Source organism: Vulpes lagopus, chromosome 18 (assembly GCF_018345385.1).
Source record: "Vulpes lagopus strain Blue_001 chromosome 18, ASM1834538v1, whole genome shotgun sequence".
Taxonomy (NCBI): Eukaryota; Metazoa; Chordata; class Mammalia; order Carnivora; family Canidae; genus Vulpes; species Vulpes lagopus.
This window is the reverse complement of record NC_054841.1, coordinates 16,771,392-16,793,078: the sequence shown is the minus strand read 5'-3', so window position 1 is coordinate 16,793,078 and position 21,687 is coordinate 16,771,392. Positions and strand designations below refer to the sequence as shown.

Genomic DNA, 21,687 nt, shown 5'->3' with positions numbered 1-21,687 from the left:
GAGGAAGCTAGATCTAGTGACTTATTTTGGACACATAGAGGCTGGCAAAAGTGATGGATGTCACTTCACTTCCAAAATTAGGTTACAAAAGACTGACTTTTGTCTTGCCCAAGCTCTCTCCTGCCCTCTCGATTGTTCGCTCTGATGGAGCCAGCTACCATGTTTTGATAGTGGGACTCATATGGCAAGGAAGCCAGGGCAGCCGCTAACCAACAGTTTCCTAGGAACTGAGTCCCTCACTCACTCCAACAGCCTGTGAGGAGTTGAATCCTCTCAAAAACATGTGAGTGAGGCTGGAAGCAGAGCCTTTTCCATTCCAGCTGAGGTGATGGCAGCCCCAGCCAACACCCTGTTTGCAGCCTGTTGAGAGACCCAAGCCAGAGAACCCAGCTGTGTGCCACACCCAGGTTCCTTACTCAAAAAAAAAAAAAAAAAAAAACGGTGAGGGAAGAAAGCCACTAAGTTCAGGTATATAACTTGTTACAGAGCAATAGATAACTAACATAGTTCCCTAAGAATGATATTGAGATTTCTTTTTCTTTTCACAAAGTTGGTACCCAAGAAACACTAACAGGTGAATTCATGTGGATGCAGCACTTAGAGGCCAATTCCAAGATGCCTAAGAAAAAAAGAAGCAGTGGCATCAACTTTTAGGCTATACTCTAAGTACACACCATAACAGTGACAAAATTATTTTAATCAGATCAATAAGTTCTCATGCTCAAATCACCCTTAAAAAATCAAAGAGATAAGCAGTCATAAACTCATGCTGTTCAAAGTATCTTTCTCTTTCTATCCTAACATTATCACCTATCCCTGTTTTACTCTGTTCTCTCCCAGCATCCCAATAAAACTCAGATTCTGATGTCTCCACAAAAAGGAACCACAGATCTTTAAAATAAAAAAATAACTGACTGCATGTTTGGGACAGAAAAACCTAGAGGTGAGCCTGAGGATCCTTGCCACAAAAAAAATAAGGACATTCTCAAAGACATCTGAAAGTACTTAAGAAGGATCTGGTTTGAAGAGGCTCCTTTGACACTAACCCATGATCATATGAGCATCAAAATCAAAAGTCATAATTACAGTCAATTAGAGCAAGTCCAGACCATTCAATGCCACTCATTCCTGATGATCAAATATTAAGCACTCTTTAAAAGGTTCTCACTGACATGAATCAATTAATTCATGCTTAGTTCCGAAGAGACAAATGCATGACTCTGAAAGAATGAATACATAACGCCCCACCATGAGATTTGGGGAGGACAAGAAAACTGGCTTTGTGATCTCATGATCAGTTTCAGAACCACTGGGATTAAAAAAAAAAAAAGGGAATAAAGCAAAATTCAGGTGATCTGAGAGGAAACGTGCTCCCGAGAGTTCTAGGAAGCTGGAGGTGGGAATGTGGGGGATAGCGTAGCTTCATCCTCTGGAACAGGGGTTTCAGAAAAGTTTGAAGTTAGTAAACATCTTTTGAAGAGCAGCATATGGCCTACCAGTGTGCAGTTCTCCTGGGTGTGGATGGCAGCCCCCAATACAGGTAGAAAAAACACAGGTACGAAGTTGTTTTCTCACTCTTGCAGCTGTTCACCCCGTTAGAAAACTAAAGGAGCAAAAACACATTGCATCTGCTCCTGATACAGAGAAGTGTCTACTCTTCTGTTAAATTTCTACATCCTTGGCTTAAGAGAAAGAAAAATGAATGAATGGTCTATTCTCCCACCCCCCCGCCCCGCCGCCACCAATCCATACCCTACCAAAATAAAATACTCCACGTACAAGCTATTCGCATCTTCAATTTTAATAAAATTAGCACCCGAAAAAAGCTGTTTCCATATTCACTACTCAACAATGAACAAAGCCATCTAATTGCTCAGATCCTTGTCAAAACTTGATAGTCTAAAACTTTTTTGTTTTTGCCAAACTGATGCCAAACAAAGACATGTTAGCTTGTTGATTTAATTCAATCTAAAGAGTCTAAAAGAAAAACAAACAAACAAACAAAAAAAAAACAAAAATAATGCCTTGCAAATAAGTCATGCAGAAAAACTATTTAAGAGACTGGCAAGGGGTAAGTAATAGTAATGTGTTTTGTGCCAGGCATCTAGCTTGACAATGTACAGAAGTTACTGTTGGCTCTTGCAGCAGTGAGGGAAGCATCGGTGTGCCCACTTTACAGACGCAGAAATAAAGGTTCAGAATAGCAAAGTAACAATTTATCAAGTTCATATCTAGGGAGCCAGGATTTGTAGAGTTGTACAACCATCACCTTCTTCCAGTTTTTAAATCTTTCCATCACTCCAACATATTTTCCTGAGCCCGCTTGCTATAAATCCTTGTTTGCACCACCAGCCCCAGGCACCCACTGATCTTCTTTCTGTGTCTATAGATGTGTCTTTTCTGAATATTTCATGTAAATCCTAGTCTTTTGCATCGGGCTTCTTTTGCCTAGCATGTTTTTTGAGGTTCATCAATGTTGTAACATATATTAATAGTTCATTCCGCTTTATTGCTAGTAGCATTCCATTAGATGGATTCTCAGGTGACGGATATCTCACTTATTCCCAGTTTTGGGGTCTTCTCTGAGTTACACTGCTATGAACGTTCACGTATGTATCTTTGTGTAGATGCACGTTTTCATTTTGTGGGATACATTCCTAGAAGTGGACTTGCTGGGTCCTATAGTACGTGTACGTTTAACTTTCTAAGGAAACTGCCAAACTGACATCACCATTTTTTATTCCCTCCAGCATCAAATAAAAAATGTAAGCTGAATATTCAAGAAATTGAAAAGACTTCAGAGCTGTTCCCCTCATGCACCAGTGGCTCTCTGTGTGTGTGTGTGTCATTCTTCAGCAGCCTGACTCCAGTGTGAAAAAAAATTAAGTCTGTAACACTGTGGATTTCAATTTATTAGTTACTTCAGTTTATTAGTTACCCACCAGTCTGGTGGTGAGTCTGGGAAGGCTTCTAAGGAGCTCTTGCCTGTGTAGATAACTGGGGTGGGCCAAGGGAAATAACACTGACATTTTGGGATTTTTTCATCATACTGCCCTTTTGACACATTTTCCCAATTTCCCAAAATTCCCATATTTCACAGTTGACTCCTAGAAGGGACTCCAGAAGGTCCCTCAGGATATATGCCTAGGATGCTCCTTGGGTCCCTATGTACCATCTTTAGAGCCCACAACTCTTCCCAATAATAAATAAATGGCATTAATAACTTCATTTCCCCATCACTCAGGCAAATAAGAGCGTCCAGCAAGACTCCATCAAATGCTAAATCCCATGACCCCAACTTGCCACCCAGGCCCAACCAGACACAACACCATCAATCACCACTGCATCTGATTGTTATGAATCTATCTTTTTAAAGCTATGATTTTCTTCCTTTCCCAAACAATTTGAATCCATTTTATAAGATTTCATGAGATACTCTGTTTTCTAATATTTACATGGTGTTGCCTTCTAGCCCCAATCCTGTAATGTGCTTGCAAATGCTATTACACTTGTCGGACATGGTTTGTTTTCAATAACCTCATAGCTTTTATTTATTGGAATGCCATGGCCCTCTACATGTTTACTTATTCTTTGCTTGTTTATCAAGCGCACGGAACATCTTCCACTCTCCCACTGCCCCAGGGGACCAAGCGCTGGATTTCTAGGTTAGAAAGAGATGGAAGGGCAGCCCTGGTGGCTCAACAGTTGAGTGCCTGCCTTCAACCCAGGGTGTGATCCTGGAGACTCAGGATCGAGTCCCACGTCGGGCTCCCTGCATGGAACCTGCTTCTCCCTCTGCCTCTGTCTCTGCCTCTCTCTCTCTCTACGTCTCTCATGAATAAATAAAATCTTTTGAAAGAAAGAAAGAAAGAAAGAAAGAAAGAAAGAAAGAAAGAAAGAAAGAAAGAAAGAAAGAAAGAAAGAAAGAAAGAAAGAAAGAAAGAAAGAGAAAGAAAAGAAAGAAAAGAAAAGAAAAGAAAAGAAAAGAAAAGAAAAGAAAAGAAAAGAAAAGAAAAGAAGCAGGGGACAGAGCCCAGAGGCAAGGAAGAGTGTTTGAGGGAGAGGGTAGGAGGGGAGAGGTCTTCCCAAATACTTTCCTGTTACAATGTGCAACCATCTGGGTTTTTATCAGTTCTTATTTAGGAGGTAAAATGTGCTTAAAACTAAACACTCCCTATCTGAACTCCTGAATGGCCAAATGTATCAGTGTCAGCTATTTCGTACTAAATCTCTTTCTAAAAGCAGTTGCAAGGGTGGCTGAGTAGCTCAGTCGGTCAAGAGTCTGACTTTTGATTTCAGCTCAGGTCATGATCTCAGGGTCGTGAGATGGAGACCTGAGCCCAGCCCCGCACTGGGTGTGGAACCTGCTTAAGATTCTCTCTCCGTCTCCCACTGCCCTTCTCCTCTCTGAAAATAAATAAAATAATAGCAGTTGCAGAGAATCAACTGCACCCCCCACCCTCAACCCCAAGAAAAACTAAAAATCATCACAAAAACCCAGCCATCTAATTTTCCACTCATAACTGAGCTTAACATCAATGCCCATTTGACCTGTGTCCACATGTCAATGCCAAAGCAAATAGCAGACCAGGATCCCCTTTAGGATAAAGCACTATCGTGCACCTGCCAACGACTCACTCTGCATACGTCTTTCTTCACAAAATCCAATGAGGCAGCTACAATCATCCTCACTTTACAGATGAGAACCTGTGGGCTGGAGAAGGTAAATGACTTTCCCAAGCTGGCATAGCTGGAAAGAGGCAGAGTGGGACTCAAACTGAGGGCATCAGACTCCAAAGCTCTTTACTGGGTTCCTTAAGTCAGGCTGCCTCTGGAGTTAAACTCCCCAGGCCCCCATCCTAGTTGCCACAGACTCTACTATCTCTTCATCATCGCCAATAAATATTTATGAAGGCCCCACCGCCTACATGCCATTGCTCTTGTTTCCACAGCAACATGCTGTCAGAGAGTCATGGGAGTATCCCGTGCTTAAAGGAACGATGCTGTACTTGTCCTGTGATCATGGCTCTGAAAGGTGACAGTTACACACTACCACGGATGCCGGATGCCGTCACAGCTGGCAGCCAGGAGGCTGCGAGTGTCGTGTGAGGGACCAGCACGAAGAAAGTCAACACAGGAGAAAGGCAGTAGGTTTTTACCCAAGAAAATGGTCTGCCTGCTTTCATCGTGAATGTGTTTGTGAGTGCTGCTGAGACGGAATCCAAGCCAGGTCTGCACATTAATTATTCTTTTATTAGGAAAGAAATCAAGCAATCCAGGAGAGAAAATAAAATCTGACTGTACTGCTAGCAGTTCCCCAGAGATAACTGGCAACGAGTATCGAGTTAAATGACTGCATTGCTAACAATTGCTCTCTCAAGTCGATCCCCTCTACGATCCATTTTTGCTCTCCATGTACAGATGCTGAAGTCCGCTAGTAAACGGACTAGTTATCTCTTTATCTGTTGGTTTGGTTGTTTCTCTCCTACCCCATCCCAAAGGACGTTTTGCCACACTCTCACCACGTTGATTTCAAATGCTTTTTTACTATCATTTCTTACAAACATCATCCTGGCTCATGAAACACAGAGTAGGAAGAAGGAAACTGCCTTTTGATGACAAGCTCTCGCCACTGACTTTCGGACACGGTGAGCAACATGTTACAGCAAAAACATATCATCCTGTGTCTTAGATGCAAGCTTACAAATTGAAAGCGCTTGTAAGACTGGGAATTTTCAGATGAAAAGAATACAGAGAGCACACCCCTGAGTTTTAAAATGTCATTTATCCAAACTTGCCAAAAGTTTTAAATAAGATACTTCAGGGAAAATCATACTTTAAAGAAGAACCAAGATATTCTCCTATTTGTACTAGATTTGGATTCCAAAAATTTCGGCATTTAGAAATAAAGACGATAAGTTCGTTTTAAAAAGTCAACATTTGCAGAATTCCTGCATCTACAAATGTGGATGTTTGTGAAGAAACCTGCAAAAAAAAAAAATCTAATTTAAATGTTCTAAAATGTTAGCATTAAACCAAAAAGGAGAAAATAGATATATGCAGAAAATCCCCCGTTTCACCAATGAATGAGGCGGTCTCCCACACAAGCTAATCTCACACGTTTAAGGAGAGCCCCTGGAAGAAACGCAGTCACTTGCTAAGTATATGCTGTAGTAGGTTTGCAGAAGCCACTCGACTCAGGTAGAACCAAAAGAAACATCCAGATGGAGCCTTGGCTACAGTAGATTTCTTCCCAAACCGTACTCCTGGATGGCTTTTCTTTCCCGCGTGTTCCAAAGAGCAAACAAAGAAAAGGTGCTTGCTCCTCACACTTCTCTAAATGTTTTAACAAAAGGCTGCTGAATAAACACATTACTCATTTAAAATTTGAAAAGAAGTTCTATTCCTGAGATGAAAGGGACTAGATTTGCATTTTAACAGTTGTGGGCGAGCGCCACCTGGCGGGGGCACCGCACGCGGCGCGCTGTCTGCATCGGGCAGCTTCCCCAGCCCGGCGGGGCTTTCCCTAAAGCGCTGCCCAAGAACCGCGCCCGAGTATTTTTGATACCGGGGAGGTTGGGGGGGGGGGGTGATGGTGGTGGTGTTTTTTGGTTTGGTTTGGTTTTTCCACGGGGACGTGAGTACTGTTAGGGTGTGGCAGGCCGGCCAGGCCTTGGAGGAAAGTAAAAATTTAAGTCCCAAATACCGCCCGAGTCCCCAGGGCTGGCCCCAGCCAGCATCCTCTCTGGCGCACCTAATACGGACCCTAAATGCAAGAACCGCACCGTCTTCGGCACGGTGTTGGGCCAGTCCGTCCTCTCTCACCTGCTGACCCCACCTTTCCAGTTTCACACACCTCCAAAGAGGCGTCCTCGTCACCTAACTTCCCAGCCACAGAAGCAGGCTGTCCCCTTCTCCAAGTCCCACATCGGGTTCCCATCCCGGAATGGCGCGCGCGCGAGTCCCCTGCATCTCCACTGGGAAGTCGCTCCGGCGGTTCCTAACCTCCAAAGCAGCCTGTTTGGAGAGGTCACAGTCTCCCGCAGCTTGCTGGGGTTTGTGTTTTCCCTTTTTTTTTACACCCCCCCCCCCCGCCTCTTCTTTGCATCTTCCTGTTAATATACGGGCCCCGCTGTTCCTTGGCAATCGGACACGCATCTTTTCCTAATCTCCCTGGTTTACCTCCGCCTGCCCCCGCGAGCCCAGCGACCTTCCCCCGTGCGGTCACACCTGCCCGCCGGCGCTCAGAAACTTCAAGGTGATTCTGAACTTGAGCGCACCTGCGCCGCCCCCTCCTCCCTCCACCTGCGCCCTACCCGGTGGGGGCTCGGGGCTGCCGCTGCCCGCGGGGCGGGGGTGAAGGGCCAGAGCCAGGAGGGCGGTGGCCTCCCGTGCGCGCCCACTCACCATCAGGAGCACACTAGCCCCCCCAACTCTGCTCACCTCGTTCCTGGCGTCAGACCCAAAGAGGAGCCCCCCACCCCCACCCCCACCCCCACCCCAAACTTTCCGGGAGCAAGTCGGCTCACGGGTCCAAGCCGCTGCGCGTGAAGGGCCTGAACGAGGGCGTCCGCCGGCTCCGGCCAAACACGGCGGGTAGGACGGAGGCAGCGCTGTGTCAGTCGACAACGCCGACACCCGGACGGTGCCGCCGGCGGCTTGCCCCGGCGCTGGCCGAGGGGCGCGGCGTGTTTGGGGCGAGGTGTGGGGTTTCGCCGCGTCTCCCCGGGGAGAGGCGAAGGCGCGCCCCGGCAGCCCCGGCCTGCGGGCGGCCAGACCCCCCGGGAGCCGCGGGAGCCGCGGGAAGCGGCCGCTCCACGCCGGGCGCAACGCTCCGGGGCCGGATTCCGACAAGTGGGAGGCGGCGAGTGCAGCGGCCGCTCGCAACAGCCGCGAAAGTTACTCCAGGCCGGGCCGGCGCGGAAAGTCGGGCGGGGAACTTGGGGGGCGCGGGGGGCCCGGGGGGCGCGGGGGGTCCGGGGGCGCGGGGGGTCCGGGGGCGCGGGGGCTCGGCTCCGGGCCTGGGGCGCGCCCCCCGCGAGCCCGCACAACTTTCTCCCGGGGGCCGGGGCCGGGGCCGGGGGCGCACTCACCTGCGGCGCTCTGAGCCCGGGCGCCGGGCAGCGGCGGCAGCTGCAGCCGCAGGAGCAGGCAGAGGGCGAGCGCGGCGAGGCTCGCCATCCGGGCGGCGGCGGGCGGCTCAGCCCCTTCCCGCGGGGGCCGGGGCCGGGGCCGGGGCCGGGGCCGGGGCCGGGGCCGGGACTGGGGCGGGCGCGGGGCGGCCCCGCATCGCCGGCGCGGCCGCTCGCAGGGCTCGGCGGCGCTCCCGGAGCCGGCGCCGCTGCGCTCGGAGCCGAGGCGCGGCGCGAACTGAGGCGGGCGGCTGGGCGGGGGCGGGACGCGGGGGGCGGGGGCGGGGGGCGGCGTCCCCCGAGTCCTAACGCCGCCGCCGCCGCCGCCGCCGCCGCCGCCGCCGCCGCCCGCCCGGGCCGCGCACACACCCTCGCGCGCACGCCCGCGCCCCGCGCCCCGCGCACCCTGCGCCCGCCCGCCCGCCCGCTCGGCCCCCGGAGGCTGGCTCGGCCGCGCGCCCCCGCGCCCCGCACCCCGCGCCCCGCACCCCCGCGCCCCCCGCACCCCCGCGCCCCGCCCCCGCGCCCCGCCCCCGCGCCCCGCACCCCCGCGCCCCGCACCCCCGCGCCCCCCGCACCCCCGCGCCCCGCCCCCGCGCCCCGCCCCCGCGCCCCGCACCCCCGCGCCCCCCGCACCCCCGCGCCCCGCCCCCGCGCCCCGCACCCCCGCGCCCCGCACCCCCGCGCCCCGCACCCCCGCGCCCCGCGCCCCCCGCACCCCGCGCCCCCCGCACCCCGCGCGCTGGGGTCCCGGCCTCGCCGCCCCGCCCCGCCCCGCCCCGCGCCGCCCCGCGCAGGCAGGCGCCGTCCGCCCGGCTGGGGCGCAGGTACTGGAGGCGGTGGGGGAGGCGGGGGAGAGGGAGCAGCCGCGTGAACTCGGAGTGGGAGAACAGGTGAGTGGGGCAGGGGGGCGAGGAGAAGGGGGGAGCAGCCGCTCAACTTGGGGTTGGGGAGGGGGCCGGGGAGCAGGCATCCGCGGGCGGGGGGCGCTCGGGCACGCCCTGGGGGGGGAATATCCTGTGAGAGTCGACCCCCCAACCCCCGCGCACACAGGCTCTCCTGGGAGCACCCCACCCCCCAGCCGCCCAGGCACCCCCTGATTCACCCACCGCCCTCCCTGTCCCCGCCCCCACGCGGGAGGGGGCGAAGGCCGGGCAGGAGGCGTCCCGCTCTCGCTCACTGCCTTCCCCCCTTCCCGTTCTCGGGAGACAGAACCGTGTAGCTTTTTCCTTTTTCTTCCTGGGCTGAACAAAGACCTGGTTGAAAATGAAAGCCTAAAACCGTGCATCAGAGTCCGAGCTTGTCCCTTGCAGCTCCCAGGCTGGGACTCTCCGCTCTCCTGGGAGCCCGGATCTCAAGGAGGAGACCTGGAGCCACTTGGGCCCTGGCTGGGGGTCTGCGCTGTAAAAGCAGGGGACGGGGACAACCCAAGCAACGCTCAAGGAATTCACTTTGTGAACCTGGCCTGAGCCTGCTTTCTGTTCCAGCACAGCCTCTCCCTCACCCCTTCCTCGTTGGGATTCCAAGGACTGGATTGGACAGACTGTGGGACAGACTGTGGGATATGACAACTGGGGCCATTGGTGTCTCACTTACCTGTGGGGAAAGCCTAGTAATATAACTGCTGTCTTATCCCCATCTTACATACCAAGAAACTGAGGCTCAGAAAGGGCAAAGACCCTGTCTAGAGAGGCAGGGGAGGAGTGGCTGCCCCATTGGAGCCCTCTACCTTCTTGCTGTGGCACAGGGCACCCACTCCCATTTAAATTTAAAATTTAGAAATTCAGGGCCCCTCACTGGCTCAGTCAGTGGAGCATGTGACCCTTGATCTTGGGGTGGTGGGTTCGCACCCCACATTGGATGTAGAGACTACTTTAAAAAATAAAATCTTAAAAATAAAATTTAGAAATTTAGTCTTCAGTAGCACGAGCCACATTTTAAGAGCTCAGTAGCCACCTGTGGCTAGTAACTGGACAATGCAGATACAAATATTTCTATCATTACAGAAAATTGTTAGACAGTGCTGCTCAAACTACAGCTCATGAGCCAAATCTGACCCACTGCCTGCTTTTATCAATAAAGTTTGATTGGGGGACAGCCATGCTCACTCATTTGTGCACTGCCTATGGCTACTTTTTGCAAAAGTTCTATTAGCTCCTGCTCTCTGGAGCAGGGGTCAGCAAACTACTACAACTGGGCCAAAGAATCTGGCCCCAATTGTGTTTTTATAAGTAAAGTTTTATTGGAACACGATCCTGCATATTTGGTCACATGTTGCCCGTGACTATTCTCTGGACTATATAGACAGAGTTTAGTCATTGTGACAGAGATCATGTGGCCCACATCTGAAAATAATTATTGTCCTGGCCCTTGACAGAAAAAGTTTGCCAGCCGCTATTCCGGAGGCAGTCTCACAGCACAGTCTGATAATCATCACTCTAGAACTGGTTCTCAAAGTGTGGTCTTCAGACCAGTATCAGACCGGGAAATCTGTCGGAAATGCAAAGCCTCAGGCCCTCCTCTGGACCTACCGAATCAGAAATGTTGGAGGTGGGGCCCAGGAACCTGTGTTTTAACCAGGTGAATCTGATGCATGCTCAGGTTGAAAACCACCAGCCTAAGACACCCAGGATGGATGTGCCCATGAGTGATCGGCACAGTAGAGATAACGAGTTCTGGTGGGAACAGAGCAATTGAGACAATGTCACAAGAATGACAGTCCTTGTGCAGCAATGCTATTGACGTCCCCTCGATGAAGTCAGGGCAGCCAGGAGAGGACCCTTCTCACCAGCCACCCGTGCCAATGCCCAGGCCCTGCTGCCTGACGGCCCACCCTCCCACAGAGTTGTCAGCACATTTGGAGCTGTCTCCACACATAAATTCATGGGCCAGCTGTCTCTTTTAATCTGGTTGCAAGATGAAACCATTAATAGATGTCAGACACATTGGCAATGATCTCTTCATTAATAATTTCCTCCTTTCTGAAGAAAAAAATTAGTAACAAGCAACCATCAATAATTCAAAAATACAAGTTAACCTTTCTATTAGCTGAGTGGCTTTGCACACACCACGGACTCTTTCAGAGCCAGTAGTTCTGGCTTGAATAGTGTTTTATGGCACAAATATTAATATGCATTAATGCTGTCTGTCAAGACACGCAAATATAAATAACCCGAATGTGACTTAGAAACCATAAGTAGTTTTCAAGTGTAACCTCATGATCCAACCATTTTGTTCTGTGAAAACATGCGTTATCCAATAATATTGCTTGTCCAAAAGCAGAACTTCACGAAGGAATCGTTTTCACCTTGAGGCCTGGTGGTTAGAAAGATTTCCCTTGTGCTGAACTAACACTGCAACTCTGCACTCTGTAATTCCCTCCCCTTCACCGTTGGCTCCTCTCTCTGGGAACACACAGGGAAGAACCTGGATACACTTCCAGGTGACTCATTTGGACGTTGGTGTGCTCTAGGTAAGCATTCTTGATTCCCTGCGTGCTGCTGCTGCTTGTATGAGTCCCAGTCTCCCACCATCTGGTTCCTCCTCTTGGACTTGCTGTATTTTGGTAACACCCTTCATTTGGGCGAGGCCTTGCACCTGCCCACATTCCCCACGCCTCCATTTACCACCCAGGTGACCACGAACTAGACTCTCTCCCTCTCCAGTTTTGTTTCCCCGTCTGTGAAATTGGGGTGATTATTCCCACCTCACTGAGCTGAGTGAGAATTACGTGAGTTAATGGATGTGAAAACATCTAGAATAGGACCTGGCCCACTCAAGAGATCATTTCCTTTCCTTTCTGTCCTACTCGCAAATCTTGGATTAACATACCACACCAGCCTTGATTCCAGGCCAACTATTACAGACACCTGGTCGGCAACACAGCATGGAGAGCCAGCTGCTTCGTCCCTGGGCCAAAACACCAGCACACGGTCCAGACTATTGGCAAGTAGACCTTGGTGCTTGGGACGCCTGGATTTAATGCGAGGACCACATCTCTCTTTGCCTAAGTGGGATCTGCCAAATGGCTGTTTCTTTTAGTTAAATAAACAAAAACAAAAAACATACAAAGCAAAACTAAATGATGTGTGCCAGGTACCCACCATGGATGTTTTGTCTCTGACCTGCGTCCAGCCTCATGCTGAGCAATGGGGTGCCAAGAAACAATGACCCCATCCATGGGAGCCCACAGCCCATGCAGGGACCTCACACCAACCCACTGGAGACAGGGACGTTAGTGTCAAGGTTTGAATGATGGACATCAATCATGATTGAGATATGGCCCCAGCCTTTACTTCTTCCTTCCAGCAAAGTGGTTCTCTGAGGAAACAAGAGAAAAGCCACCATGCCCTGGCATTGCACATGAGCACTAAGGTCCCCGGGCTCTCAGCCCCTTTATTCATCCCTGACTCCAGACTCAGGTTCAGGAGGATCCAGGTAGGGCAGACTTGCCAGTCCGAAGTGGGGTGAACCTGTTGCTTCTCCACATCTGCCCTGCAGCAAGATTGGCTCAAACTTCAGCCAGCCCCTCTCCCCTCCAGTCTCATCCCCCAACCTCACCAAACACAGGGCAGCCAGAGCTATTGTTTAAGAACACTGTCACTCCACAGGCTTGCCCCTCACCAGCTTCACACTCTTTACAATGCCCTCATTGCCCTGAGTAAAGTCCAGGGCCAACAAGACCTTTCACTGGGTGGGCCCAGCCTGCCTTTCTCAGTCCATCCCGTCTTTAATTCCCCGAAAACCTGCCCTGCATGGAATCCTTACCAGGTAGAGAAAGAAAAAAGGGTATTCTGGGAGGTAGGGACTGCTCAGAGTTATGAAGGAGTCTGCACATTCAGAGAGTTTGGGATGGACCAAAAGAGCCAAGGTCTTGGGAGCAGTGGCTCCCTCTGTCCCAACTCCATGACATACACCCTATACTCCAGCCGTGCTGGACCCCTCACCCCATGGGGCCTTTGCCTGTATCATTCCCTCTCTCTAGAATGCCAAATTCCAAATACTTACCCTCCCCTATCCCTAGCCAGGCCTCCAAATCCTCAGTGCTCAGCTTTGGGCAATTCTGTAGTGGGCAGGGAAGAATTCATTGGCTCTGTTCCCACAGTGCCGTTAGTTAGCAGAACTGCCTTCTCCATGAGGGTGGCAGCATCTGAAGCTTCTAAGACTGTCTTACCACCTCTATACCCTCAAAGCCAAGCCCTAGCATGCATACAGCAATCTGGTGGAGACTGGGGTCAAAAGAGGAGCTCAGGACAAGTAGTTTTCCAACAGGAGGCTCACTGCCCTATCTGTCAATATGTATGAGTGAGTCAACTCATCAGAAGAGCCAGATCAAGGCTCACAAGCGCCCAAAGTGAGATGTGTCAGGGTGACATTTCCCAACTGTCCCTGATCCTGGGAACCACCTGGAGCTCTTGTTAATAGCTCAGAATACTCAGTCACCCCAGAACAGATGAACCCAACACTTGAGCGGGGAGCTTGGAAATTTTCTTTTTTGTCAGACTGCCAAGGGGAGTCTCCGGGAAGGTCGTAACAGGGTAACCCTGGCCAGGCCAACACAAAAGCAGTAACAGTGAAACTATGGTCAGATCACTGGAAGCACCTGGCCCAGGCTCGGAGCACTCAGGGGCCTGTTGCCGCAAGAAAAGATGCAGAAGGAAAGCTCTGGAGGCTTTACTGGGCTGTCTGCTCACAGCACAGAGCCTCCTCCAGGTGGGGCCCAAGTCCCAGGAACAACAGATGCTGGACTTCTGAGGGGAAAAAAAAAAAAAAGAGGCACCAAAAGTTTTGAAACAGAAATGATACAGAAAGAGTGTCTCATTTTTGAAAGAAATTTTTTAAACTTCCTTCAGACCTCAGGTTTCCAGAACTGGATTCCTCAGAATCCTTGATTCTTAATAAAATTTTGTGTTTCTCCACTTAGCCCTCCCTTAGGGATATTATTTCTTTGCTTATGTTTTATGATTATATGGACTTGGTATTTTATTTTCATTGACTTGTTATCTTATTACTGTATTTTGAGAAGTAACTATGGACCTCCCACCCACCATCAAAACAAGGCCGTTGACAGTAACAGAACTTTGGCCACTAGAGTCCAGCCTTGGGACATTGCACCAAAGGCAGGTTGGCCAGAGGGCCTTTGTGGGCAGATTCCAGAGCCCAGTTGTTCCTGGGCTCCTGCTACACAGCCAGGCCTGGGTTTCTGCTGCAGTGGTTCTCAACCCTTCTGTGTCTTAGCATCACCTGGGGCCCGGCCCTCAGCCACTGAGTTATTTGAGCAGGAACCGGGTAACAGTATTTTTTAAATCTCCCCAGTATTTCCACTAAGAACCACTGTAAGGGCTACTCACTTGGAGTTTCCCTACCCCTGGGTGGGTAAGATAGGAATCATCTAAGAAATTTGAGGGGGGTGGATTTAGAGTGGGAGCTACACAGAGCTCTACCCCCTTAATATTCTCAGACATCCTTATAAAGATGTCCCACCACCCTGCCCATCTCGGGGAATCCCTGCACAGAAGGAGAGATGATCCTGGATGAGAGGGGGGGTAAGTGGACAGTACATTTCTCAACACGGGCCCACAGGACACACCCACGCCAGGTGTTCATTCGTTTTACATACAACTGAATCAGAATCCCCAGAGGTGGAGGCTGAGGAGTTTGATTTTTTAATTTGCACACCAGGCAATTCTCAGGCACATTAAGTTTGTGAAAGGCTGATGCAGTGTTAGGAACGAGAAAAGTTGAAAACCTCCAGGTACAACTCTGAGCCTACTGAGGCTGACTCTGCATCTTGCCCATTTTTGTGTCTCTGATACCTCTAAGGTTTAGGGGATGAATACTGAGGCTAGAACATATCCATACATTGTATTTTAGCCATCATTTCTTACAAATGACATACGTAGCTTAAACAAGCTTAAATGAGGGGGGAAAAAAAGGTATCTGGTGGCTTATTTAGGTGAGCAATTCGTAAGTACCTTCAGGCACATCTTCATCCAGGCATTCAGTTGCCTCTCTGTCTCTCCATCTCTCAGCTGTGCTTCTTTCAGTGGGTGGTCAGGAAAGTTAGGCAATGACCACTCCGTATATAACTCTCATGGCTTAGCACCCTCAGAAGAAGAAAAAAAAGGAAAAAAAAAAAAAGTCTTCTCCAACACCCCTGCCAAATTCTAGTGAAGATACCATTTGGCTGATCTGGGTCACATCCATTTCCTGAAACAATTGATTTGGCCAAGGAAGTGGTGAGGAGGGGAGTACTGTAATTGGCCAGCCTCAGTCATTTGTCCACCCCTCCATATAGGGAATGGTCACCAGTGACTGACAGCCCCAAGAAGACCAAATGGAGTGGGGAGGAAGTGTTTTCTCTAAAGGACCTTGGGCAGTCAAGTAACCTCTATCCACCTCACGTATAAGTCACAATGTTCATAAGCCCCTTTAATAAGTGGTCTGTAAACCTAACTACTTACCCAGGGTCTGCTCTCTGCTTAACCCACCCCTCCACTCCATCTGACACTCCATTCAGTCCCTCCTACCCATGGAGACCCTGTGATGATTACACAGCCTGCCCTTCCTCTGTACCAAAGCATAAGTGTTAGCCTTAGAACATTTTCAACCAGCCAACTACTCCATAGCCAATCCAGTGGGATAAATACTAGTTCCTTAGGTTTTAGAAAATAATGACTGTTGAAGAAATATTTCACTCCACTACACAGAGATTTCACCCAAAACGAGAGCCACAGACTTCAGCTCCCAGAATCTCCTCACCACTCTTGGAACCAACCGAGCTGGATAATAGCAGAAGACTCCCGAGTGCATGGAGATTGTTCATTGGCGTGACAGGCCAGACTGCACACATTTATTCAAGCCATTCTCACATCAAATAAAATGTTGATAAAGCATTACTTCTAGAAGCTAAAAAAAAAATGTTAATAACTCAAGGCAGAATGAGAGTGAGTTTGTTGAAATGAACGTGAAGAATGGAGGGGACAATCTTGGAATGTAAAAACCATAGAAAATACCACCTGGGAACACAGAAATCATTTGTCTTCTCTGGAAGCCTGTCTCCAGAGTGGCAAATTTAGGGATTGGTTTGAGGACAGAGTGTGCCCGGTGCATTGGGGAGGGGGCCGAAGGACAGGGGGCAGAGGTACTCCTTTACCCAAAAATACCATACATCACTGTCTCCCACTGAAGCTTACAAATGGATCATCTCGAAGATTTTCCACTTTGGTTTTGCTTCTGCCCTTCTGAAATGTTTGAACTTGCATTTACTGTGAGCCAAGCCCACAGCTAAAAACCCCCAGTGCAGGATCCGCCCTACAGTTCTCATTATTCCCGATGTACCGGCGAGGAACTAGGGCACGAGGAGGGTTGGTGGTTCAGGATGGGTACTGGCTTTAAGTTGTGCTTTCCTCTCAAGCTTCCCTCGACCCTTTCAAATTCCTTTTAAATTCCTTTTAAATTCGCTATAATTGTGACTCCCAAACGTCGACCAAGAATGTTGGAAGGAGCAGGAAACTCCAAGCCCAACCATCTCTAAACCCTTTTCATTTTACAGACATTTCAGGAGGGCTTTGCCAGTAAACAAAAATAAATTCCGTTTACCCAGAAGCCAGATCCTCTGCAGTAAGTTCCCATCTAGGTTCTCCCCAGAGTAGAAGAATGTACCATTATAATTTGGGTTGATTTTGTTTTTTGAAGCTTTTGCTTTTTGAGTTTTTCGGGCCCTACCTATTCCACAAGGAACTGACGGGTGATAACAGAGATGATGTAGCCCAAAAAAGTCGCCAGATTCACAAAGGTAGATACTCCCTGGTGCTCAGTTGGGGCCAGGGCCTCTGCTCTGAGAGACCAGATATCTCTATAATTCTTGTTTCTTGTGAGAAGAACACTAAGGAGCCAGGAATGTTTTAAAATATAAATGTATGGAATTTTGTGGCCTCTCAATAATCAGATCTCCCTCTGATAGGATTCAGAAAAAAAAAATCAGGAATTGACAAATGTTAAATACTGCCTTACTGCTAGTAATGCTTCCCCCTCCTTCCCCTCTTCCTTCTCCTGTAACTCTTCTAACATGAATTTATTTTCTATTTGAAAGCCAATCTCACTGGTTATTAGATATTCTCCCTGCTGTCACTATCAGTAAATTATTAAACAGCTGACCAAGCTTTGTTTTAAAATGATTCTCTTATGAAGCTCAGTGATATATTTGCCATGAATACCGAATGGTGTCTCAGTCTCTAAGGACGCGTGAATGATTCCTATTTACTACCTTTAGCCAAACGTGTGTGCAATTAGCAGCAAGAACTTGAATCAGTTACTGGAGATGCCTGTAGCTCGTATACACGGAGCTCTCTTTACTCATTATACTCCGACTGGGAGAAACATGTTAGGATTCTAGGCTGGGTCAAGAAACAACACCTAGACCTCCCTCTGGTTATTCCTCAACTCCTTTCTTGTCCTGCCACCCCTGAGCCTTGACATATCTATAGGGATCTCTTCCTTATTTAAAGAAGCAGCTGGTTTTCACTGCATTTCCAGGTAAAGAAATCTGGTGGGGATAAAATCAAAGTGTCTGGGTCTTCACTTCTTCATCTATAAAATAAGGATCATAATTCCTAGTTCATGAATTCTGTAATGTAAACCAAGCACTGAGCGCAGTGCCAGGCATATAGTAAGTGCTCAGGATCTCATAGCCACTCTTTTTTTCCTGTTAACTCCTGTGCGAGTCTAGACTCTCTAGGTTGTGAGGGAGGCTCATCTCACATTCACTTAAGCCAGAGAGGACATGTGCTGGCTTACCTAACCATACAATGGTTGATCAGTAACCAGGAAAACAGAACCTGTTTCAAGTATTTACAACAGAGGGAATTTAATTTAGGAATTTGGCTACAGAGGTGATGGATGAGGAAACTGAGAGCCCAAAAAGCTAACTCAGAAATAAACAAGAGCAAGAAGCTACTCCTACCCTGACAATGGAGGGACAACGGTGCTGGAAGCCTCAGATATAGTAATGCATGGAAATTTGAACCACTGCAGATGTGTCCAGGGGAAGCTGAAGCCAAGGAGGATACTTCTTTGCTTCTGGCCAAACCCAACTGAACCAAAAGAACTAGAGGCCTAGGAAAACACAATCCCCAGATTGTCTGACTCTAGAGCATGTGTTCTTAACTATGATACAATAATGTCTCCCTTGTACAACCCCATGAATACCACCCCCAGTTGGCTACAGCTGTATTATTATTCTCCTCCCAGATCTATAACTGGCCCTGTTCTTGGTCATGAAGTATTTAACAGGCCCAGGTCGGGTAGTTGGTCCTTCTATTGACTCTACTTGCTGGTGGGAATATCCACCAGATTTTCATAAAGCATCCTGAATCCAGCATGAAGTTGTCAGCCTTAGGCATCCTGGATCTGAGTTTCAAAAAACCCATCTGGGAGAATGATGAAGATGTTGTGGAATGCCAGGGACGGAATGCTGCATTTTAGGCTCAGCACTAGGGATTAGCTGGATCAGGAGTGACCAGGTAAGTAACTCAAGAAGAGCAAGCACTGTCATTCACTTTGCTGCCACTAGAGTTTATTTACTGAAAAGTGGATGTGAGATTTGGAAGCCAGGCTCAGCAAGGCCCAAGTGCAGAATCCAGTTTGGAGAAGCCAATCCTATATTTTAACTAATGATCATATTTTACAGCAGGCTCTGAAAGCAAAGAAGGAGATATGCTGTATCTTGTTAGGAAATCTAAGAATGAAAGGGGATTCTGTGGCTACTGCAGAGTCAAGAGTTGGTGCTATTCATCTTCAAAGAGACTGGCTCACATAACAAACTCTCCTTCCCCCAACTTCTGAATCCTGAAGCCTCAAGTGAAAATACTTCCTATCTGTTGGAAAAGTATTCCAGTCTGCAGGATCAGGCTCTTGATAAGGCAGTAATTATTGGTGCGAATTTCACAGATACAAAGGAATTTTTAAATAATTTTAATTATTCAAAAGCCTGATTAATTATCTAGCTTAAGGATCAGAGGCCAAAGAAGGATAAAACTGTATGGAAGTGGTTACCATGACAGGGGAGGGGAAAATTCAACTGCCTTCCAACAGAAAGCTGCTCTCGGTGACTTTGTAGTTACATTTTTAAGCTCTGCAGTGCTCATAAAGAATGGGCTGTTGGACTGACCAATAAGATACCCAGTTTCAGGTCTGCTCCCACCACTGACCCACTGCATCCTTGGCTAATTGCCTTCCCCTTATCAGAACTCTGTAAAATTAGCAGGGGAAAAATAGAGGGGGATACTATAGCTAGTCCCTGGGCCTCTGTTGAGTGCTGACATTCTAAAGCAATATGAGAATTTTTTAAAAATATAGACCCATCGGATTTTTCCTGAAACAATGAAAGTCCAGGTAAATTTTATGAGCATGGAAGGGCTTATCATATTTGAAGTTGAGAAAACAGACACTTGTGTGGGGTAGATTAGGATAGGGAGAGATTGGTAGTGGGACAACATGAGACCTGTCAAGGAGATGGGTGTGTCCCTAAATAAATGTCTGCTGTTGGATGGAAAAAAGTCACTCCTGTTCACTCAGTGTTTGTTGAGCATCTCACATACACCTGTGGCCCCGTGTATTGCCTTCAAGGAGTTTGCTAGGGCAAGGATGCCTTGCTTAGGTGGTAGCCCACTGATGGGCCTATTTGGATGATGACATCAGAATATTCTGGAAGCAGAGACATTATCCACTTTTATTGACATGATAAATCATGCCCAAGCCTCTGTTTATGCCCTCTCTGTAGACACAGTGATGAGAATATCTCCTCAAGCATGTGCCCTGTGTGGGCTTAATGCCTTTCCTCACCTCCAACATAGCTCCCAACACTCACCCCTAGCTGGTGACCAGATTTTAGTGTTGGAGATCCCATAATGTTGGCATTGGAACAACTGACAAAAAGCCTTCAGTGTACTCCTGTCGACAGGTCCTCCAACAACCCATAGACAGTGCCTTCTTGCCTATTTCCCAGAGCATAGCAAAGAGGTGAAGAGCATGGACCCTGGAGCTAGATAATCTGGTTTGAATCCCGGCTCTGCTGCCCCCTGGCTGCATGACCTTGGGCAAGTTAGAGTAACTTTTCTACGCCTCAGTCTCCCTATAGGTAAACAAATTCACTGTTATAAAGACTAAAGTGTCTGCATGTAGTAAATGTGATACAATGATATATAGATAAAAACGTATGTTACATTATACAACTCTTTTCAATTCTGTAGGATTCAGTTACCCCACATCTAAAATGGGACAATAATTCTTGTGCTATTATTGAACAAATATTTAGTGAGGTCTTAATAAGTGCCAGTTACTGTGGTGGGACCTTAAAATACCATACTAAATATAACAAAGTCCCTGACCTCAAAGAGTTTGGATTTTTGTGGGTGGAAGGGGCAATCAGAACAACCAAAAAAATGTGTAACATGGAAAAAATATATAAAGCAGATTAATGCGGTGGTAGGTATGCTTTTTAAGATACATTGGCTGGGAAAGAACTTTCTGAGGTGATGACATTTCAGATTTCAGCAGTGATCTGAGTTAATGGAGCAAGTGATCTGAAGGCAGAAGGTGGATTGAAGTCATAAGGAAGAACAGGTGCCAAGGGCCTGAGGCAGGACCAGGCATGACACATATAGGGAACAGCTATGAGACCACAGTGGCTGAAGAAGGGTAGGAGAAAAGAAAGTGATGAGATCCCCAAGGAGAGACTCACACGTTAGAGCACAGTCTCATAGGCCAGGTCAGAACATGCAGAGTACCCTAAATGTGCCTGGAAGCCATCAGAGGCATTTGAGGGAAGGGTGACAAGGTCTGACGCATACACAAATTATCATACTGCCAGGCACAATGTGATGTGCTGTGGAGACACAAAATGTCTAAGAAGTTAGAGGTGAGGAGTTATTTCTGACTCCAGAGAGAAAGACAAGCTTCAAGGAGCTGAGCAGACTGTAAGTGAGAGGAAGCCAATATTTCAAATGAAAGTCAATCTGCAAACTTAGGGGATGATACTTAGGGGATCAATCTGGTGGTTTGTTCATTCACTCACTGCTCATTGCACCCCTCTCTGCACAGTGTCCTGTACTAGGTACTAAGGATACAGTGCTGACTGCCATCCAGCCTAGGGTCTGCCTTCAGCAGAGGCCCAATGGAGGGGAGAGATTACACACATGTTAATGCCCGTTAAGCCACTAAAAGTAGGGGGCCTATTTGTTTCTGCAGCACATCACAGCTGGGCTGTGGCCTGCAGGACTGAATGAGGTGCCGATCATGTACCAGCAACTCTAGTGGACTGACAGGTATTTGTCACACAGGCCCTGATGTGATAATACCCCCCACTGATGGAGGCAGCTCTGTCCAATGGGTAAACCCAGTTCAGATTTACACAGTCATCTTCAAGAAAACCTGTAATACATTTGGCCACGGGTAGAGTACCAAGCTCCGTTCTGATCATGATTCTTTGTCCCAAAGGAAAAAACAAAATACAAAAAAAATAATAATCCATCCTGAGATAAGAAGTCATCCCAAA

At 48.4% G+C, this 21,687-nt stretch overlaps 1 protein-coding gene across 8 annotated transcripts in view; it reads right to left on the bottom strand.

The window, feature by feature from the left end:
- PTPRT (protein tyrosine phosphatase receptor type T) overlaps positions 1–8,188 on the bottom strand; it is a 1,030,023-nt gene extending 1,021,835 nt beyond the window's left edge. For all 8 annotated transcript variants that reach the window (XM_041733397.1, XM_041733399.1, XM_041733398.1 and 5 more), the window contains exon 1: positions 8,094–8,188. In XM_041733397.1, coding sequence (XP_041589331.1) covers positions 8,094–8,181 — 88 coding nt within the window. In that variant the 5' untranslated portion in view covers positions 8,182–8,188. The remainder of the gene's footprint in view (positions 1–8,093) is intronic.
- Positions 8,189–21,687: the final 13,499 nt, after the last annotated feature.